Source organism: Uranotaenia lowii, unplaced genomic scaffold, assembly GCF_029784155.1.
Source record: "Uranotaenia lowii strain MFRU-FL unplaced genomic scaffold, ASM2978415v1 HiC_scaffold_517, whole genome shotgun sequence".
Lineage (NCBI taxonomy): Eukaryota > Metazoa > Arthropoda > Insecta > Diptera > Culicidae > Uranotaenia > Uranotaenia lowii.
This window is the reverse complement of record NW_026598442.1, coordinates 1-19,151: the sequence shown is the minus strand read 5'-3', so window position 1 is coordinate 19,151 and position 19,151 is coordinate 1. Positions and strand designations below refer to the sequence as shown.

Sequence of the window (19,151 nt, the reverse complement as noted above, 5' to 3'; positions counted from 1 at the left end):
CGTTTCCCTATTTTCATGGATCCATAAAACCGCGAAAATCGAAATAATTTTGATGCCAAATAACAGAAAATACAATGTATATAAATAACTATACAATGTATAAAACTAACAAAAACGAAAAAAATAAAAACAATTATGAATATTTTATTTGACTCATTTGAAATGACTGAAATGATGAAAATGAAAAAAAAACCAAAAAACTATTTGATAACAAATACGAGAAAAATTGTAAGATTTTCAAAAATTGAAAGAGATCAGGGCGACTAAACGCCGAGAATGTAACCAAAATGATAAAAAAAAACACCGAAAAAGAAATGACAGAAGTAACGAAAATGATAAAAATTTAAAAAAATACCAAAATGACAAAAACGACAAAAGTGAAAAAAAACGGAGAAAATGACTAAATAGACGAAATTGGGGAAAAAAAAAACAAAATTAAAAAATGGCTAGGCTGAAAACGTTATAAAAAATAAACAAAAATTGCAAAATGAAAGATTTAAACTATTAACCAAACTGTCAAAATTATCACAAATAAATGACACGAACAAATTGCAAAAATGTTAAAAATATCAAAAATTACACAATACCAAAAATAAATAAAATAGCGAAACGAAAAAATCATTCATCATTAGTTAAAATGACTAACATTTTAACAATTACGAAATGACCAAAAAGACGAAAATTACGAAAGTCAAATGATCAAATGAAAAAAAAAAATATTACAATATGAACCATATGAAAATACCAAACATCACAATGAAAAAACTGAAAAAAGTAAAAAAAAAAATCAAAAATGATTCAATAAAATTCGGAAAGCACAAAATAGTATAAAGTTTCTTGTGTTTTCGAGGTTGTTTGTACTTTGATCTGTTGTATCCTAAAAAGTTTTGATATTTCAAATCAAAACGCTTGTATAAAAGAGTTGGCAATAAATTAAGTTTATTTTCACACTACAGTATACAATCCTAGAAAACTAAATCACAAATTCAACTCCAAACAAATAGTAATGATATCATTTTGAGTAGTTGTATGCTTCGTAAATCGAAATCAATTCACATGAGTGTGTTAAGATTGTGCCTAGAGTTATGTATGCAATTATTGCTTAATCCATTCGTTGATAGTTGTTAAAGAGGCCTCGGGCGCAGTACAAAAATGGCGAAACCGCTGCAAAGAATATCCCACTGCCGAGCATGGGTCGATGAATAATCCATGCGACCGATGTAATGACGAGAGCCAGCGAAAAGGACACCGTCAGATTGGTGGACACCGGAAAGCTAGGGTCCGGCACAAACTGACGCAACACTCGACTCTGGCTGGTGATGTACTTCATGATGGATGCCGAACAGGTCGCCGATAGGAACAACATTATCCAACCCATTGCACGCCAGCCCCAAGTCATTATTCGTTTGGCGTGGTGTTCCAGCTTGAAGGTTTCCTGCAGCGAAAGCTCACCCGGATAGATGAGCAATACTTTTTTGGCATGGGTCGATTCGTAAGGAACGATTTTTCCGTTTTCTAGCTTTCCTACGACTGTGTGCTAAAATAATGAAGGTTTAAAATTGGTGATCATAATAAGACATGTTTTTTCTTACCAAAGATCCTTCCAACCCTGAGTAAGAAAATTGTATGCGAATGTCACCAATTTCCGGGTTCCAAATATCGTTGCAATGATAGTAGAGACCCGCATGTAACTTCACAGCAGGGTCTTCCGGTCTTGTATCAGAAGTGACTTCGATAAAATTCTTGAATCGTTCTTTTAGAGCTTCACCCAGTTCGTACTGACCAATATGGACCCTTTCCGAAACGTACACTTTCGTGTCCAGAGGTAGAGTGGTTGGGTTATGGTGGCCATTCCGGATGTAGAAACTCCGCGAATCCACCAGCTCATCACGCCAGTCTTTCGTATAGTAATAGGTTCGATCCCCCACCTGAACGCTTGAGACTGTCTCACCGTATCGGTTTTCGCTAAAACAAAATAAAGTCCTCATAAAGTTATTCTCATGATTGGAATCACTTATGGTTGAAAATTACACATATTCCTCGATCCATTGATACATTTGAACACGTCTCTTGAGCTTCACTGCCTGAACCTGGATATTATAGTCAGGTTCCGTCAGAGGTTCACCCGTAACCAAAGGACCACTCAAATGAATCAAACGTTCCTCGTAAGTTTTGTCGTATGGGCGTTCTGCGCTAACCGTGACGGCATCGTTTAGGGCCTCGTCCAGCGACAGTGTAGTGCTTATGGACCGTGACTAAAATCAAATAATCATGATTAAATTGTGAGGATTTAGCATTAAACTAGATTACCTCATTCCAGAAAAGAACGCTTGTGCCGGTTGTCAGCAGAATTGATCCAATCAACGTCGTCAGCCAGCAGGATTTTAAAGTTTCCACAAAATTCATTGTTGTCACTGTTACGATTGTAATTCTACAGTACCTAGCTAAACGATTCTAATTGTTGGTTGTAATTCTTTAAAAGCATTTTAATGCTAAGCGATCCTTAGCTTTTGGCACAAACATTTGAATTTTCACACCATGAAAAGCAAAACCACCCAACCCGCAAAGCTCGAATCAGCTGTTTTTGGCATTTGAGCGTTACACATTAGGGCACATTTAGCATAGGTTCAAACCTTTGTGCGTTACGTTATTTTGGCTCAATTAGCAAAGACAAACCCCAACACAGATTGAATGATGCCAATGTAACGCAAGCGTAAGCTTCCAGGATAAAGCTCAGAAGACCGCAAATATCCCTTTTTTAGAGAAAACTTTTCGATGATTGCTGTTTCCGTTAGATGCCTTTCAAATCATTATTTGAAAGGCATCTAACGGAAACAGGAATCATCAAAAAGTTTTCTCATTACATTACATTACATTGATTACATTACATTGATTTTAAATCAATGTAATTTTTTTCAATTTAAAAAACAACAAAAATTAAGGTTCGTATTTTGGACAAATTGAAGATTTTGAATTATGAACTCTACATTTTGAACTTTGATCTTCAAATTGAAAACTCAGAATTTGCATTATTATTTTCTTATTCATAATTCCTAACTTATATTTTAAAATTTATTTTTTGAAACTTATTGTTCAATTCATCCGAATTTGGAGTTCAGAATTCAGAGCTAAACTCTCATTTAAGAATTCAACCTGCACAAATTTGAGATCTGAATTAAAATGTAGATACAGAGTGTAAAATTCTGAAATAAAATTCAACAAGGGATGATAACTATGCTAAACGGTTTAAGAGAATTTTACTCGAGATTGACTTTGATTTTTTTTTTCAATACCATGATTAATAACACCAGGTTTTTTTTTTGGATAATATGTTTATTATTTCTTCTCGTTATTCACATTTTTTTTCTCTCTTCACATAGGTGTTTATTCAATTCTACCTAGTTTACTCTTCAACATAAGCAAAATGTTTTATTACTGAAATGATTTTTTTCGTTCTGTTTTTTATTTTTTATTTTTGCTCTTGTCCTAGTTCCTATAATACAACTTCCTAATTATTAGTTAGTGACCTTTTTTTTTTAATTTGTTTTTGTATCTGTTTTCTCTTTCGGTTGTTGTTTTTTTTGTTTCTGGTTTTTCCACCATAATTTGTTTGAATTTGTTCAGTATCATTTTTTTTGTTTAAATATATTATTCCTGTTTCTTTTCTGACGTATTTATCATATAAATACCTCTTCCTTTCTCCAACTATGCTCAATTTTTCAGCATTGAAGGTAAAACGATTAACTTTACGAGAATTATTCTGTATTCTTGTAGGATGGTACCCGAGCACAGTTTTTTTGTTTGTTTGTTTTCTGTAGGGAGTAGTATGATTGAGTTCATCCCCCCTTACCCTTACGATTGAGGTTTGTTTTGCGCGATCGAAGAATTACCAATCATCGATCGGAGAGCATGAATAGCACAGAAATTTGGACTGACATTTTCTTTTTTTGTAAAAAAATAAAGAGTTAACACCTAAACCTATGTTTAATGAAAAACGTATATCACTGGAAGCCTAAACTTGGATTCAGAATGCTATCAGTCACTCCCCCGAAAAGTTGGTGAAAGCAGTCGATCGCGCTGAACGTGGAGGGATGATGGCGCCTTGGTCTGTCATCGGGTATTACGTACTCCTTTTTTCGATTCTATGAGCAAGTAACACTTTGTCGATCGCTCGGTTTGGGGCAAAAGAAATATTGACTTTGAAATAACAATTTTTATAACAATAAATTATTTCTCTTTCATCGGATTTATCCAAGACTCTCGTGTTTGGGTGATCCCTAGAGGATTTTGTTTCCGTTTGATTTATTTCTTCTCTAATATATAGGTTGGATTTTACTTAACTTTCTCTCTGACTTTCCTTTCGCCAATCTCGTTCGTACACGATTTATTTTCAATTTTTTTTCCTTAACTCATCACAGATAGTTCAATCGCGAACATTTTTCTCTCTTTCTCGTAATTTTAGTTTCTGTTTTTTTTTTGTTACACCTCAAACTCACACCTATCCGTTACAAAACAATCCATTCGTTTTAACTTGCCTTAGTAGTTTTGCGTTTAGGGTAAAGATTACTTGCATGGCTTGAATCAAATTAATTCAATTCAAACGTTTAAAATCAAATGTGAGCGTTGACTTTTTGCTGGCAGACGAATGGGAAGGGACTGATTTTGTATTTTTAAACTTCAAAAGCCCCAACTTCAACTGTGTTAACATTGTGTGTTGAAAACGTCTTCCTGATCTTCGAATCGGTCTGAATTGTACAGGGTCTCTTTTGCTAAACACTCTCTCGATGCGGCTATTTAATTTTTTGGTAACCATCTTTTATTTAAGGGATTCAGTGAAGGCTGAATATCGGTCGTTCTTTTTGCATAATGAGTATTTTTGCAATCTTCGTTAGACAATTTCTCTCAAAAAATTCCGAATTTTTCTGCGTAAACTCAAAAGATATTTTTTTCGAAAGTAAAACTTGGTTTAGTAACCATTAAAACGGGTTTTAAACTGAGCGAAACAAAAATTTCTTAATACTTTTCAGTACTGCAACGACGACCTTCGACTTTTTTTGTAGCAACTTACGAGTTTCATCAGCCTTTCGAAGATCGTTTCTCTCATATTCTGTTCGTTTGTCCACAACACATAATCTGGTGGAATTCGACGAAAAATGGTATCAGTTAGGTTAGGGGTCAGATTTTTCCTCCAAAACGTGTGCTACGTACAACTACGCGCTCTTAGCTTAGCGATAACTATATACAGAATTTTGGAAATCAGTGGAAAATCCTCTATTAATTTAAAAGTTCTAACTACAATCTATGTATATATCTTCCTATTGGGGGAAAAGGGTTCGGGTTTTGTGCCCCGTAATCTAAGGATAGCTACAGCGTTAAGGTTGGTTTTAATGTTTCATTCGTTTAAGGAGGTTCGATACTTTAATTTGAAAATTGAAATCCCAAGTGTTTTTGTTTTCGTTTGTTTGTTGTTGTGTAGTTTTGTTTCTCATTTCAATAAGCAGTAGGTATAAGATCACGCTTTCTTGTGAGAGGTACACACGTCAATTTGATTATAAAATAAAGTAGAGTATACACAGTTCGTTTTTCAGACGTTGCAAACCTAACTAAGTATGTTTCAATTTAATTCATCATTCATTAAATATGGCGACTCGGTTTCGGGATGCTGTAAAAGCGATCTCTAACTTCTGACTTCCCCGGGGTTAGCATTACTCAAAGAAAAAAAAATCATGTTGAAATTACTCAAGGATACGACTTTACTGCGAATAGTAAACTTTAAATGAGATTAGACTTGTTTTGTTGGTAAAATTTGTACATATTCACGTTCTGCTGTTATTGTGTTTTGATTTTGGCAAAACGATTCGGTTTGAATTTACAAGTAGGGTGCGTGCGGTTGGGAAACGTGAATCGTACTACATGCAGAGGACAATTTCTGGAACCTGAACAGCTGCCAAGACGTACTTTTCGGGACATCCGAATCCTATGATAATTGTTGCATTTTTTCCAATCAACAGAAATAGAGCTGTACACATTCAGCACATGAAACAAAATTCATTTACAATGTAGTCTTTCGTTATTTTCCTCCTTCTTCTGGTTGTTTTTTCTTGTTTGTTGTTGGTTGACTCGTACGAATAGATTTGTTATTTCCTAGTATTCCTAAATAACTTTACAATTCTATTGGGGGTTTGACTTTCACGCGTTGTTCTCGCGATATTGTGTTCTTCAAGCACGCACAGGGGATTTTTCCCTCACAAATCAGCACACAAATTTACCGGCGATTCCAAGAAGGCAGGCATGCGTGAGTGTGTGGATTTGTGCGTCTTGTAGTCCTGAATTTAATTGTGATTACTATTGGTAGGTATCACTACGTTCATCGTGTGTGTGACTCGATTTGTTGCTGCCACTTGCCAGTTAGTGACTTCGACTGCTGCTGCTTAGAATGCTGAGGCAAAGAGCTGCCAGGGTAAGCACCACCACGTTGCAGGCCGAGATTCGAGGCGACAAACTGGGATTGACGGTCGGAGTGAAGTTACTGTCCCTCGCCACGTTGATTATTCCGGCGCCGTACGATTTCGACGATCCTGGACCTGTTTTTAAAGAAACATACATCAGTAAACATCCCTTGAAGAATACTTGATCCTGACTCATACCTTCACCTGATCCGGACCCATTTTCACCGTACTCATCCTCGGTTGAATCGTAATCGGGCTCGTAGTGATTGCCGGAACCCTCTGCCATATCCGAGAGCATCTTATCCGAATCGCTTCGGTACGCATTGCTTGATACCTGGAAAAAAGTCATAAAGAAAGACATATTTCAAAATCAGAAACCCTAGACACTTTCATAACTGTACTCACAGCTTTGGTGGCTGCATTCTTCAGGTTGATTAGTCGATCGATCAGCATCTGTAACCGGCTGTCCCGGGGGAACTGATCGGTGGTGGTCACGCTGCTGAACTGCACCTCCGGGTTGTACTTCTGGGAGGTCGTGGAGACCACTTCGTGGGTGTAGTCGCCGTAGTGGGTACCGGTCCAGCAGTCCTCGTCCCCACTGTGGTAGTCTTCGTCGTCGCAGAGTCTGTGGAAAGTAGACAAAAAATTAGGTTCATATTTCTTCTGTGAGAATTGGGTTTTCGGGAGAAAAAAAAAATCCATTTTTGATCATGTCGAAAATTGTTTTATAAGTTCTCATACTGTATTACTTGACGGTTTGAAGATTCTTTTCTCAAACAAACACCCAATAAGCTGAAGAGCTAGAGACTGTAGAAAGAAATTTCTGGAAGGATAATCACTATCGTGCAGGTGCACGTTCTCTCAGAACAAGCTCGATCATCTATACCAATCACGACGCAAAAGTCTGCCAAGAGAATCGAAACGTCCATTGAACGACCTAGTATATCTCCGTGAGTAATCCCTTTCAAACTACCATTAAAATTTTTTCTTTAATGCTTCAATGTTTTAACCCTACTATATTATTTATCAAATCGAATTTCCTTCGAAGACCTCTATACATTCATTCAGTCAGATGGGAATCGTAATTTCGTTCTGATGTCAGTGCCACTTTTGCGGCATCCCAGTGCCTTATTGTGTAGCTGAGAATTTTTTCTTCTAGATGAGCTATCAGCTGTTTCATTGGACATAAGTGAGGTGGTCGGATTTACCGGTTTTTTTCAAATCAGGTATTTCGATATTTGTAATTTATAAAACAGATAAAACCGGTATTTTTTAAAGCATATCGAATTCATGAAAAAGTTTCGTCCAATTGCAGTAGCAATGGTATAAAATGCTCAGAATTTTTAAGCAATAGATTTAGCAACATTTTCGATTGAAAAATATGGTATTGTGTCTTAAAATTATCCCTTTGTCATAAATCTGTCTTCATCTTCATGATTATCATGATATTTATCATCGTCATTTCATTATTATAATTTCGCTGTAAGGTTGCAGAAATTATAGAAGTTTCATATAAGTTTCAACGAATTTTTGTCCTGTACTCTGTACAAATACAGTATTTAGATTTAAGAACAGATTTTACAGATTTAGTAAAAGTTTTAGTCTTTCATGAAAATGATATACAAAATATATATATTTTGATATACAAAAAGATTTCACGTTAAAAAAAAAACTTAATTTGATAAGGCAAAACACAAAATGACTCACAGAATCACAGATTTTTCCAAAATACGAATAGGAATAAACATCTATTCCAAAGCCAGACAAAATTCAGCAATAAATATTGTTGTTTGGATCTGATCCATACGTTTTTTTTATAATAAAACTGTTGCAAATTCATTAAAAACTTTCTTTCTGCTTTGTCAGGCAAAAAAAAAACGCTTCAATAATGTTAAAAATAAAAACAACAGAGTTCCATCAATCACCTTGAAAATATTGATAGATAAATTTCCTACAAACATTTGAACATGTGTTTAACTGCTGACTCTGTTGAAACATTTAATGTTTTAAAACAAAGCAGGAAGTTTCAAACCAGTTTTCAAAATTTTTGATTTTAAATTTGTTAAAGCCCGGCCCCACTTAGAACGATTTTGATAAACTTGGTCTGTTAAAGTTAAATCATTTTTGCATCTTTTGACCAAATTTCAGTTTTTTAATGAAAAAATACAGTGATTATTGTGAAGCAATCTTAAATTTCTTGTAGCTGTATCTTTTCTTCAGTCATTGTACACTTGAACAGTCTTTAAATGTCGTGGAGCGTTAGTTCGATAACTGAACTGAAAGTTTCATGTATCTTCTAAGAAAGAGATGGCAGCTTGTCAATGCTCTTTTGAACGCCACTATAGCTTTAATCCTAAACGTTACATCAACAAGTTTTAGCAATCATCAAATCTCACATAAACCTTGCAGTAAGGTTTATTAAGCTTGGATTTTGAAGCTGATTGAACCAAATTAGAGTATTTGTACCCATACATATATATTTGGTAAAAAAATAGCTGTGTCAATTTTATTTCAATGCCGAAGAATAGGTTATGAAAAATTTACCGGAAATATCGGTCTCAATAGCCGGTATTGGAAAATGGACGGTTTGACCGGTTAGACCGCCCTAGATATAAGTTATTGAGTTTGTCAGCTAAACATTCTTGACCCAAAAGCACCAGAAGCAAAAACAACAGCTTTATGCAGTTGGCGGATGTAATGGAATTCGCCGAAATCTCATTTTGCTGCTAAACTATTATTTATTTTTTAATTTATTATTCACATAGTATTCTCACGATACTCATAACTTGATGAACATAATTCATACAATTGACTCTGTCTATGGCAACCGTTCTCCAATTTCTTGGACATTCCACATTGGCCAAATCACGTTCCACTTGGTCTCGTTCTTATCGGATTCGTAGCAAACACCTGTTTTGAAGGATAGTTCACCCTTCGCCTCCACACTCCGTTCTCCTGCATGTCGCCAAAGATGGTTCTTAACACTCGTGGCTCGAGCGTACAGTTCCTCCTCGACCAATATTAATGTTTCGTGCCCTTATAGAACAACCGGTCTTATAAGCTACATGTACAGGTTACACTTCCTGCAAGGGCTAAGTCTTCTTGATCGCAGTTGCTTGTGGAATCCAAAGTAGGCACGGCTTCCGCTGATCATTCGCCGGCGGATCTCACGGCTGGTGTCATTGTTTGCGGTCACCAGTGAGCCGAGATAAACAAACTCTTCGACTATCTCCAGCTCGCCTCTGTCGATCGTGACGTTGTTATTACTAGACAAGCGGGTTCGGTATACTTAGTCTTGGACGTAGTTTAATCATCAATCCAACCCTTCCTGCTTCGCGTTTCAGTTTACCATAGATCTCCTCCACCACCGCAGATGATCTGCAGACTATATCAATGTCGTCGGCAAAGCAGATAAATTGACTGGATCTGTTGAAAATCGTTCCCCGCATTTCGCCCACCGCTCGTCGAATAACACCTTCTAGCGCCACGTTGAACATCATGCAGGATAGACCATCACCTTGTCGAAGCCCCCTGCGCGATTCGAATGAACTCGACAATTCACCCGAGATCCGCACACAGCACTGCGTTCCATCCATCGTCGCCTTGATCAGTCTGATCAGCTTCCCGGAAAAGCCGTTCTCGTCCATGATTTTCCATAGCTCGTTACGGTCGATCGTGTCGTATGCGGCTTTGAAGTCGATGAATAGATGGTGCGTAGGGACTTAATGTTCATGGCATTTTTGTAGGATTTGACGTAATGTGAAGATCTGGTCCATCGTAGAACGTCCCTCCATGAAGCCGGCCTGATGACTTCTCACGAATCTGTTTGCTTGTGGCGTTAGGCCGCGGGTTGGAGTTCGGAACAGCAATTTGCAGGCGGCATCAACGACAGTGATCGCTTGATAGTTCTCACAGTCCAATTTGTCGCCCTTCTTGTAGATGGGACATATTACCCTCTCCTTCCACTCCTCCGGTAGCTGCTTTGTGTCCCAGATCCGGACCATCAACCGGTGTAGGCAATCGGCCAACTTGCCCGGGCCCATTTTGATGAGATCGGCTGCGATGCCATCCTTACCAGCCGATTTGTTGCTAAGGCTATGATCATTTAGTATCCGGGCAGTTACAAACGATTGTATTTTAAAAACTATTCATTTAATCGAAAAACTTTCTATGGAGAAAATGAAGGTGTTAATATGACATTGATTATAAATTTATAAAAAAATATATTTATCAATGATTTCAAGAAATAGTCTAACTTTTTCAAAAAAAATCTCTTTTTTATCTTTGCACACTTTTTTCAGTCATGTATTGATCCATTATTTTTACCACAGAAGCAAAACCTTTGCAAAATCATGATGTTTTACACAAACTCACCTGGAAAAAGCAATTGGAATCTGGTTGGAACCATTTCATTAGTAGGCATCTCGAAGAATTTGATCTCTTAAATCCGGTTTTAACATAAATTTCTTCGTCCATCAGGACACATCTGTCACATTGCGTAAAAACCGGTAGCAAATGTGGCAATCTAAGGAACTGTTCACTATTAGTTATTTACTAGGTGTCTACTAGTCGGAAAACACTTTTTGACTGACGGAAGTGGATTAATTGCATTATTTAAGGGGCCTGCATTCAGTTATCCCCAATAACCATAGACTTTTTACCATATTTAAGATCAAGGGTTCCATTCCAATGCTTGATTTGAACTTCGTGTGGATTTTAGAGTGGCTCCTTATACTTCTTAACGATTCGGTTCAAAAAAGAATCAGAAAAAAAACAACAGTTTATGAGTTTTCAAGTCAAAAATGAAGAGTTTCTGAGGCGCAAAATGCGCAAAAGGCGCAAATTTGTGCAAAATTATTTTTACAATGTCTTTTTGCATCGTAAATATCTAGAACACACATTAACTTAAAAATCTGACAAAAATAGGCAAGATAGTCCTTTTCATAATCAACACAACGCTGCAATTTGCATATCCGAGCTCTTATAACGTAGCTATCACCGAAATAAAGTGCCCGGATACTAAATGATCATAGCCTTATTCAGCTGGCGAATGGCTTTCTTCCATCGTTGGAAGTGGTTTCTCTTCATCGTTGGCTACGCTGGCGATGTAGCTTCCCCCACCGTCTTGGTCTCCTACATGTGCATAATTCAGGTGTTCATCGAAGTGCTGTTTCCACCTTTTGATCACCTTACGATTGTTCGTCAGGCTGCCCCCGTCCTTATCTCGACATGGAATCTTTTTCTCATGGATAATTCGGACTCGCTGCCTCGTTGGCTGTTGGTGATTTTCCAGGTTTCGACGGGTGCTTCTTTACACTATACGCCCGCCCGCGCGGCGTTCTCTTCGTCCAACACCCCTCTACACTCCTCGTCGAACGAGTCGTTCCGTCGAGTTCGTTCCATATGCTCGATGATTCTTCCGTAAAGCTTTTGATGGCTGTCTTGATGGTATCCCAACAGTTCCCAAGAGGGGCTTTGTTCAGGCGGGCGTCGGTTTCGTATGTTGATCCTTATACAGAGAGTTTGGTCTGACTCGATGTTGGTGCCTCGATAGGAGCTGACGTCGGTGATGTCCAGCAGTCTATCAAAACGTGGTCGATCTGTGATTGCGTTTGGTACGGTGATCTCTAGGTGTACTTGTGTGGGAGGCGGTGCTGGAAGAAGGCCATTCGTTTGGAGGCGGCGAAATCTACTGGTCTGAGGTTAGCTGGTGCGCACGGAACCTTCCAATTGTCGGTTTGAATTCCTCCTCCTGGCCGACCTGAGCGTTAAAATCGCCGATGAAGATCTTGATATCATGTTTTTGGCAGCGGTCGTATTCTCGTTTCAGCTGCGCGTGGAATTCCTCTTTGTCGTCACCGGTACTTCCGAGGTGAGAGCTGTGCATGTTGATGAGGCTAATGTTGAAGAACGTCTCAATCGTCACATTCGTGGGTCGATCGTCCACCATCCGATCATGCGATTTTGCATCTTTCGCATCACTATAAGACCAAGCCCACCAATGGTTGCTAAACCTCGATTCGAGTACATTCAGCAACATATCTATCAACCCATCATCGCACCAACAGTCGCTAACTTGATTCGAGAAATAGCATTCGAGCAGTAGGTTGTTACAGGATGCGTTAATGTAGCAACCCGGTAGCAACGCAGCCAGTCGTTGCTAGCGGAAAATAAACAAACACAAATACCAACCTGGATGGCAACAATGGGTGCGAAAATAAGTAAGTAGTTAAAAACGCAACCAATCAAAACATCTAAAATACCGATCGAAATAGCAACTTGCGGTGGGCTTGGTCTAAAAGCTGTTCCAAGCTCGTGTATGTTGCTGCAGCTCTGGTAGGTACGGTAGATCCAGGAACGTTCGTACCGCGGAGCTCTTGCAGCATACCTTCTGCAGCGCTACGATGTCGAATTTGCAGCCCTTTAATTCGTTGGAGAGCACGTGGGTACTGCCCACGAAATTTAAAGATCGGCTGATCCATGTGCCAAGTTTCCAATCGCCTAATTCCTTTTCGTCGCGTGGGTCTTTGTTCATTGTTCGTTGCTTGTTTTTTTTTTCGTAGTCACGGGCTCGCAAGGCCCGCAGCCAACTACACAATCTCGCAGGAGGACTGTCGTAATGTTGCTGTTTTGGGTCTGGAATACCACTAGGACGCTGTTGCGCTCCACAAATCTTCCCTGACATGGAGAACAGCCAGCCAGCACTACGAAAGGTTGACAATTGGAGTTGTAAGATAATAGGTGATATGGCCACTATCCGAAGGTTGGGTGTATGGGGTCTCGATTTTCGCCAGCTGCTAAACATCTGGACCGAAGCTTCGTTGGTTAGCAGCATTTTTTCTCAACTCTACGATCAACAAAGTCTTGGTAAGTCTTCCGAGTGACCCAGTCCCGGCGTATACTATGTAGGATTGCCGATGCCAATTCTTGTTGCTGTAGAATTTTTCTGTTGGCCTTTGCCGACCAACTGCTGGATATAAAGTGGCTCAATGGAGGAAATTCTAGCGTCGGCAAAGAAACCTCTGAAACGAAAAAATAATCAAGGCTCTTCGAAAACATTTCCATTAATAGAAATAATGAAGGTAGTTTGAGGAAGCTAGTTTCAAAGGTTTCAAAGAAGTTGAAAATAATATTTTCTGAAGCCAATCATTGAACCAAATCTTTTCTATCGAATCATTAAAGTTGATCAATATATAGTCCGGGCAACTAGGTATACAGATACGTAGATGATAAACTAATAATAGTAATGTCGCGAATGGTGTTGAAGAGCCCTTCTATCTGGAATACAAAGTTCAAAGCTTGAGTAAGCCAATTTACAGTTTAGATTAATTAAAGAACAAAAATGGGCTTCTATTAGAATTGTCTTCGAAACGATCCTAATGTTGCTGGACCGTAGTTCTATCGGTTGCATTTGAACATTTCAGTTTTATCAAGCATCTACCAGATATTTATTTATTTGGAAGATTGTGTTTTGAATTATCATTTTCCTTAATCATTGCTTCAACGATAAATATACCATCTGGATTTGATTTTGTAAAATTGATGTAAATCTTCCTCTAATACAGAAAAGAAATCTTAGTAATCAGCGCGCAGCTATTTCATCCCTGAAACATTCATCTATTTTATGAACTGCTCAACCTTGAACCTTGTGCGCGCATCATCAACCAATCTCATCTACAAAAACACCCCACACGGACAGTAATTTCCGAAGTAGGTATCTACCGACTGAATTCCGATCCTCAATCCTCCAAGACCAGATGCCGGTCGGTTGTCTAATTAAAATTCTCCGTTCAATTAATCAATCGTTAATGGATTGAAAATTGTGCGCAGAATTTACGCGCTGCTCATCATCTCCATGGCATGGCGTTTGCTTCTTCTCTGTTCCTTTCTTCTTCTCTTGGGGGGATTCGTAGCCCATCCAGCGATGATGAATGAGTGCACTTCAGTTTTTTTTTCAACCCACGACCGCCTGACTGCACACATGATGATAGCGATCATTGTGATATGTGGCAGTTATGACACAAAACGAATTGAAGAGAGCGAACACTCGAATGAGGTGTCGCACAATGGAATCCAAACGATCGGCTAATAACAATCATTATCATGCAAATAGATACCTACTCTTACATCAAGTAGAGTGGATTGAAGTGAAGTGGAGAGACCTTGCCCTGACAGCACCTCACCGCCCCATTGACTGGTTTGGGCCTCATCAAATCGACTGTCACCGGGAGGGTGTCCCCAGGAATGAGTGTTCTGACACTCAGGCGCACGCGCTAACCTTTGAAAATGTACCCCGGCATGCAGGCTGAACGAGACGCGCCTATTTGACCGAGCGATCTGATAGGAATCAAATCGTCGTCGTCATCGGATGCCTCGCCTCGCGGAAGATTTTGCAGCTCTGATCGAGACAGTTAGGTATCTTTACTTTACCGGCAGGATGCCGAAGAACAATGATTCAATTTATTTATGAGGTTAGAGGAGGTATGTAATCTGTTCGATCAGGATCTCTTCCCAAACGCCCACACTTGACTACATTTTTTGAATGCAAAAAACAACTACGAAGTTTGAGTTTACACAATTGATGTTTGATTAGGGTCGGATTTAATTGGGAGAGATTTTCTGGGGAACCCCTCAGAATATTGAGACTCGAAAAAAAATATGTCCCAAAAAAGTTGTTTCCCATTGAATTCTGTTGAGAACTGCTTTTTTATCTACTGAAGCATAAATTTCAGTAGTATACCTACAGAATATTCTAAAAAAAAAATGAGGATATTCGTAAATGATGATTTCTAGCATTATACACTGCCGGCCATAAGTTAGGAATCACCCTCTCAAAAATATGAGAATTTTATTTGGCCATATCTCAGCCATCTTATGACATATTGCATTTATTTTGATCCCATTGGAAATAGCTTGAGCTGTAAGTTTTTCAAAAACTGTTAGAAAATTACATAACATAACATTTCTTATTTCTTATTCATTCTTGCCATTTTTGTCATATTTGTCATTTTTGTTATTTTTGTCATTTTTTGTCATTTTACAATTTTTCTCATTTTTCTCATTTTTGTCATTATTGTCATTTTTCTTCTTTATCTGATTTTTTGTGATTTGAATGATTTCTCTTATTTTTCTCATTTTTCTCATATTTGTTGTTTTTCTCATTTTTCTTATTTTGCTCATTTTCTCATTTTTCTCATTTTTTTTCATTTTCCTCTAAATGACAAAAATGACAAAAATCACAAAAACCACAAAAATGACAAAAATGACAAAAATGACAAAAATGACAAAAATGACAAAAATGACAAAAATGACAAAAATGACAAAAATGACAAAAATGACAAAAATGACAAAAATGACAAAAATGACAAAAATGACAAAAATGACAAAAATGACAAAAATGACAAAAATGACAAAAATGACAAAAATGACAAAAATGACAAAAATGACAAAAATGACAAAAATGACAAAAATGACAAAAATGACAAAAATGACAAAAATGACAAAAATGACAAAAATGACAAAAATGACAAAAATGACAAAAATGACAAAAATTACAAAAATGACAAAAATGACAAAAATGACAAAAATGACAAAAATGACAAAAATGACAAAAATGACAAAAATTACAAAAATTACAAAAATGACAAAAATTACAAAAATTACAAAAATTACCAAAATTACCAAAATGACAAAAATGAAAAAAATCACAAAAAAAAACCAAAAATGACAAAAATGACAAAAATGACAAAAATTACAAAAATGACAAAAAATGACAAAAATGACAAAAATGACAAAAATGACAAAAATGACAAAAATGACAAAAATGACAAAAATGACAAAAATGACAAAAATGACAAAAATGACAAAAATGACAAAAATGACAAAAATGACAAAAATGACAAAAATGACAAAAATGACAAAAATGACAAAAATGACAAAAATGACAAAAATGACAAAAATGACAAAAATGACAAAAATGACAAAAATGACAAAAATGACAAAAATGACAAAAATGACAAAAATGACAAAAATGACAAAAATGACAAAAATGACAAAAATGACAAAAATGACAAAAATGACAAAAATGACAAAAATGACAAAAATGACAAAAATGACAAAAATGACAAAAATGACAAAAATGACAAAAATGACAAAAATGACAAAAATGACAAAAATGACAAAAATGACAAAAATGACAAAAATGACAAAAATGACAAAAATGACAAAAATGACAAAAATGACAAAAATGACAAAAATGACAAAAATGACAAAAATGACAAAAATGACAAAAATGACAAAAATGACAAAAATGACAAAAATGACAAAAATGACAAAAATGACAAAAATGACAAAAATGACAAAAATGACAAAAATGACAAAAATGACAAAAATGACAAAAATGACAAAAATGACAAAAATGACAAAAATAACAAAAATGACAAAAATGACAAAAATGACAAAAATGACAAAAATGACAAAAATGACAAAAATGACAAAAATGACAAAAATGACAAAAATGACAAAAATGACAAAAATGACAAAAATGACAAAAATGACAAAAATGACAAAAATGACAAAAATGACAAAAATGACAAAAATGACAAAAATGACAAAAATGACAAAAATGACAAAAATGACAAAAATGACAAAAATGACAAAAATGACAAAAATGACAAAAATGACAAAAATGACAAAAATGACAAAAATGACAAAAATGAGAAAAATGACAAAAATGAGAAAAATGACAAAAATGACAAAAATGACAAAAATGACAAAAATGACAAAAATGACAAAAATGACAAAAATGACAAAAATGACAAAAATTACAAAAATGACAAAAATGACAAAAATGACAAAAATGACAAAAATGACAAAAATGACAAAAATGACAAAAATGACAAAAATGACAAAAATGACAAAAATGACAAAAATGACAAAAATGACAAAAATGACAAAAATGACAAAAATGACAAAAATGACAAAAATGACAAAAATGACAAAAATGACAAAAATGACAAAAATGACAAAAATGACAAAAATGACAAAAATGACAAAAATGACAAAAATGACAAAAATGACAAAAATGACAAAAATGACAAAAATGACAAAAATGACAAAAATGACAAAAAATGACAAAAATGACAAAAATGACAAAAATGACAAAAATGAAAAAAATGAAAAAATGAAAAAAATGAAAAAAATGAAAAAAATGACAAAAATGACAAAAATGACAAAAATGACAAAAATGACAAAAATGACAAAAATGACAAAAATGACAAAAATGACAAAAATGACAAAAATGACAAAAATGACAAAAATGACAAAAATGACAAAAATGACAAAAATGACAAAAATGACAAAAATGACAAAAATGACAAAAATGACAAAAATGACAAAAATGACAAAAATGACAAAAATGACAAAAATGACAAAAATGACAAAAATGACAAAAATGACAAAAATGACAAAAATGACAAAAATGACAAAAATGACAAAAATGACAAAAATGACAAAAATGACAAAAATGACAAAAATGACAAAAATGACAAAAATGACAAAAATGACAAAAATGACAAAAATGACAAAAATGACAAAAATGACAAAAATGACAAAAATGACAAAAATGACAAAAATGACAAAAATGACAAAAATGACAAAAATGACAAAAATGACAAAAATGACAAAAATGACAAAAATGACAAAAATGACAAAAATGACAAAAATGACAAAAATGACAAAAATGACAAAAATGACAAAAATGACAAAAATGACAAAAATGACAAAAATGACAAAAATGACAAAAATGACAAAAATGACAAAAATGACAAAAATGACAAAAATGACAAAAATGACAAAAATGACAAAAATGGCAAAAATGACAAATATTAAAAAATGACAAAATGGAAATAAATACTAGAATGACAAAAATGACAAAGATGACAAAAGTGGAGACAAAAATGATTAAAACGGTAAATGGATAAATTTTGGCACAATTTAACCTATTATGGACTTAGACAAAACTTTTCATATGTGTTAAGAACATTTTCAAAATAAGCTGCGTATAGTTATCTCTACGGAAACAGAAATATATTAATACCTCTGTTTCCTTCGAGATAATTGTAGACAGTAAAAAAAAAATAATTCCATAAAAGTATATCGCCCAGATGCATTCAAGATTCCGTTTCAAATTCTTGGAATCTTTGCAGGTATCTTATCTCGCGTTGTTTCTATATAATATTTCTAACAGTAGGTGTGGCATCATTGTTTTCAGAAGATAAACGAATTCCTCTACCTTCCACCCAGAGATTAGCATCTTGTGGTGCCGAATTCAAACTTGCCAGCTAGCTAGATAGTCCAATTATCTAGCGGCAGACTCTACTCAGATCTACACCTAAACACTAACACAACAACCGGCTGCCATCATGGCATGGCACATGGCAGCAGCAGGAGCTTACAATTATACTGAATCAATGCAAGTGATTGTTGCCATCAGGTGAGTCGTTGGGTATTTATTCAAATGCGAGTGCTGAAAATTTGAGTCATTGCATTCCTCAATCATGATCAAACACACAAATGACCTTCCTTCAAATTTACGAATTACGCAACCGAAATCTACTTTGTTAGTTCGGGTACTCACGTCGAGGACAGTTGCAGAAACAGGTCCTTGTTTTTGTCGATGGTCATCTCGAACTGCAGCATCTC

General features: G+C 35.8%; 2 protein-coding genes across 2 annotated transcripts; both read right to left on the bottom strand.

Moving 5' to 3' along the window:
• Positions 1-916: 916 nt before the first annotated feature.
• LOC129760225 (transmembrane protein 43 homolog) lies at positions 917-2,564 on the bottom strand. The gene is made up of 4 exons (XM_055757831.1): positions 2,311-2,564; positions 2,032-2,255; positions 1,593-1,965; positions 917-1,537 (listed from the first exon to the last, which is right to left on the bottom strand). The coding sequence occupies exons 1-4, from the start codon at positions 2,404-2,406 to the stop codon at positions 1,103-1,105; spliced, it is 1,128 nt and encodes a 375-aa protein (XP_055613806.1). The 5' UTR covers positions 2,407-2,564; the 3' UTR covers positions 917-1,102.
• Positions 2,565-3,337: 773 nt separating this feature from the next.
• On the bottom strand, positions 3,338-19,145 carry LOC129760227 (division abnormally delayed protein). Its single transcript, XM_055757832.1, has 4 exons — positions 19,087-19,145; positions 6,855-7,074; positions 6,648-6,783; positions 3,338-6,584 (listed from the first exon to the last, which is right to left on the bottom strand). Exons 1-4 carry the CDS (start codon positions 19,131-19,133, stop codon positions 6,409-6,411), a joined length of 579 nt encoding a protein of 192 aa, XP_055613807.1. The 5' UTR covers positions 19,134-19,145; the 3' UTR covers positions 3,338-6,408.
• Between the last annotated feature and the right edge of the window lie 6 nt (positions 19,146-19,151).

Coding starts and splice junctions, on each gene's coding strand:
- LOC129760225 (XM_055757831.1), bottom strand. CDS start 2,406: ATGAATTTTGTGGAAACTTTAAAATCCTGCTGGCTGACGACGTTGATT. Junction 2,256..2,310: donor GCGTTCTTTTCTGGAATGAG/GTAATCTAGTTT, acceptor ATTTGATTTTAG/TCACGGTCCATAAGCACTAC. Junction 1,966..2,031: donor CAATGGATCGAGGAATATGT/GTAATTTTCAAC, acceptor ATTTTGTTTTAG/CGAAAACCGATACGGTGAGA.
- LOC129760227 (XM_055757832.1), bottom strand. CDS start 19,133: ATGACCATCGACAAAAACAAGGACCTGTTTCTGCAACTGTCCTCGAC. Junction 6,784..6,854: donor AGAATGCAGCCACCAAAGCT/GTGAGTACAGTT, acceptor ACTTTTTTCCAG/GTATCAAGCAATGCGTACCG. Junction 6,585..6,647: donor TGGGTCCGGATCAGGTGAAG/GTATGAGTCAGG, acceptor CTTTAAAAACAG/GTCCAGGATCGTCGAAATCG.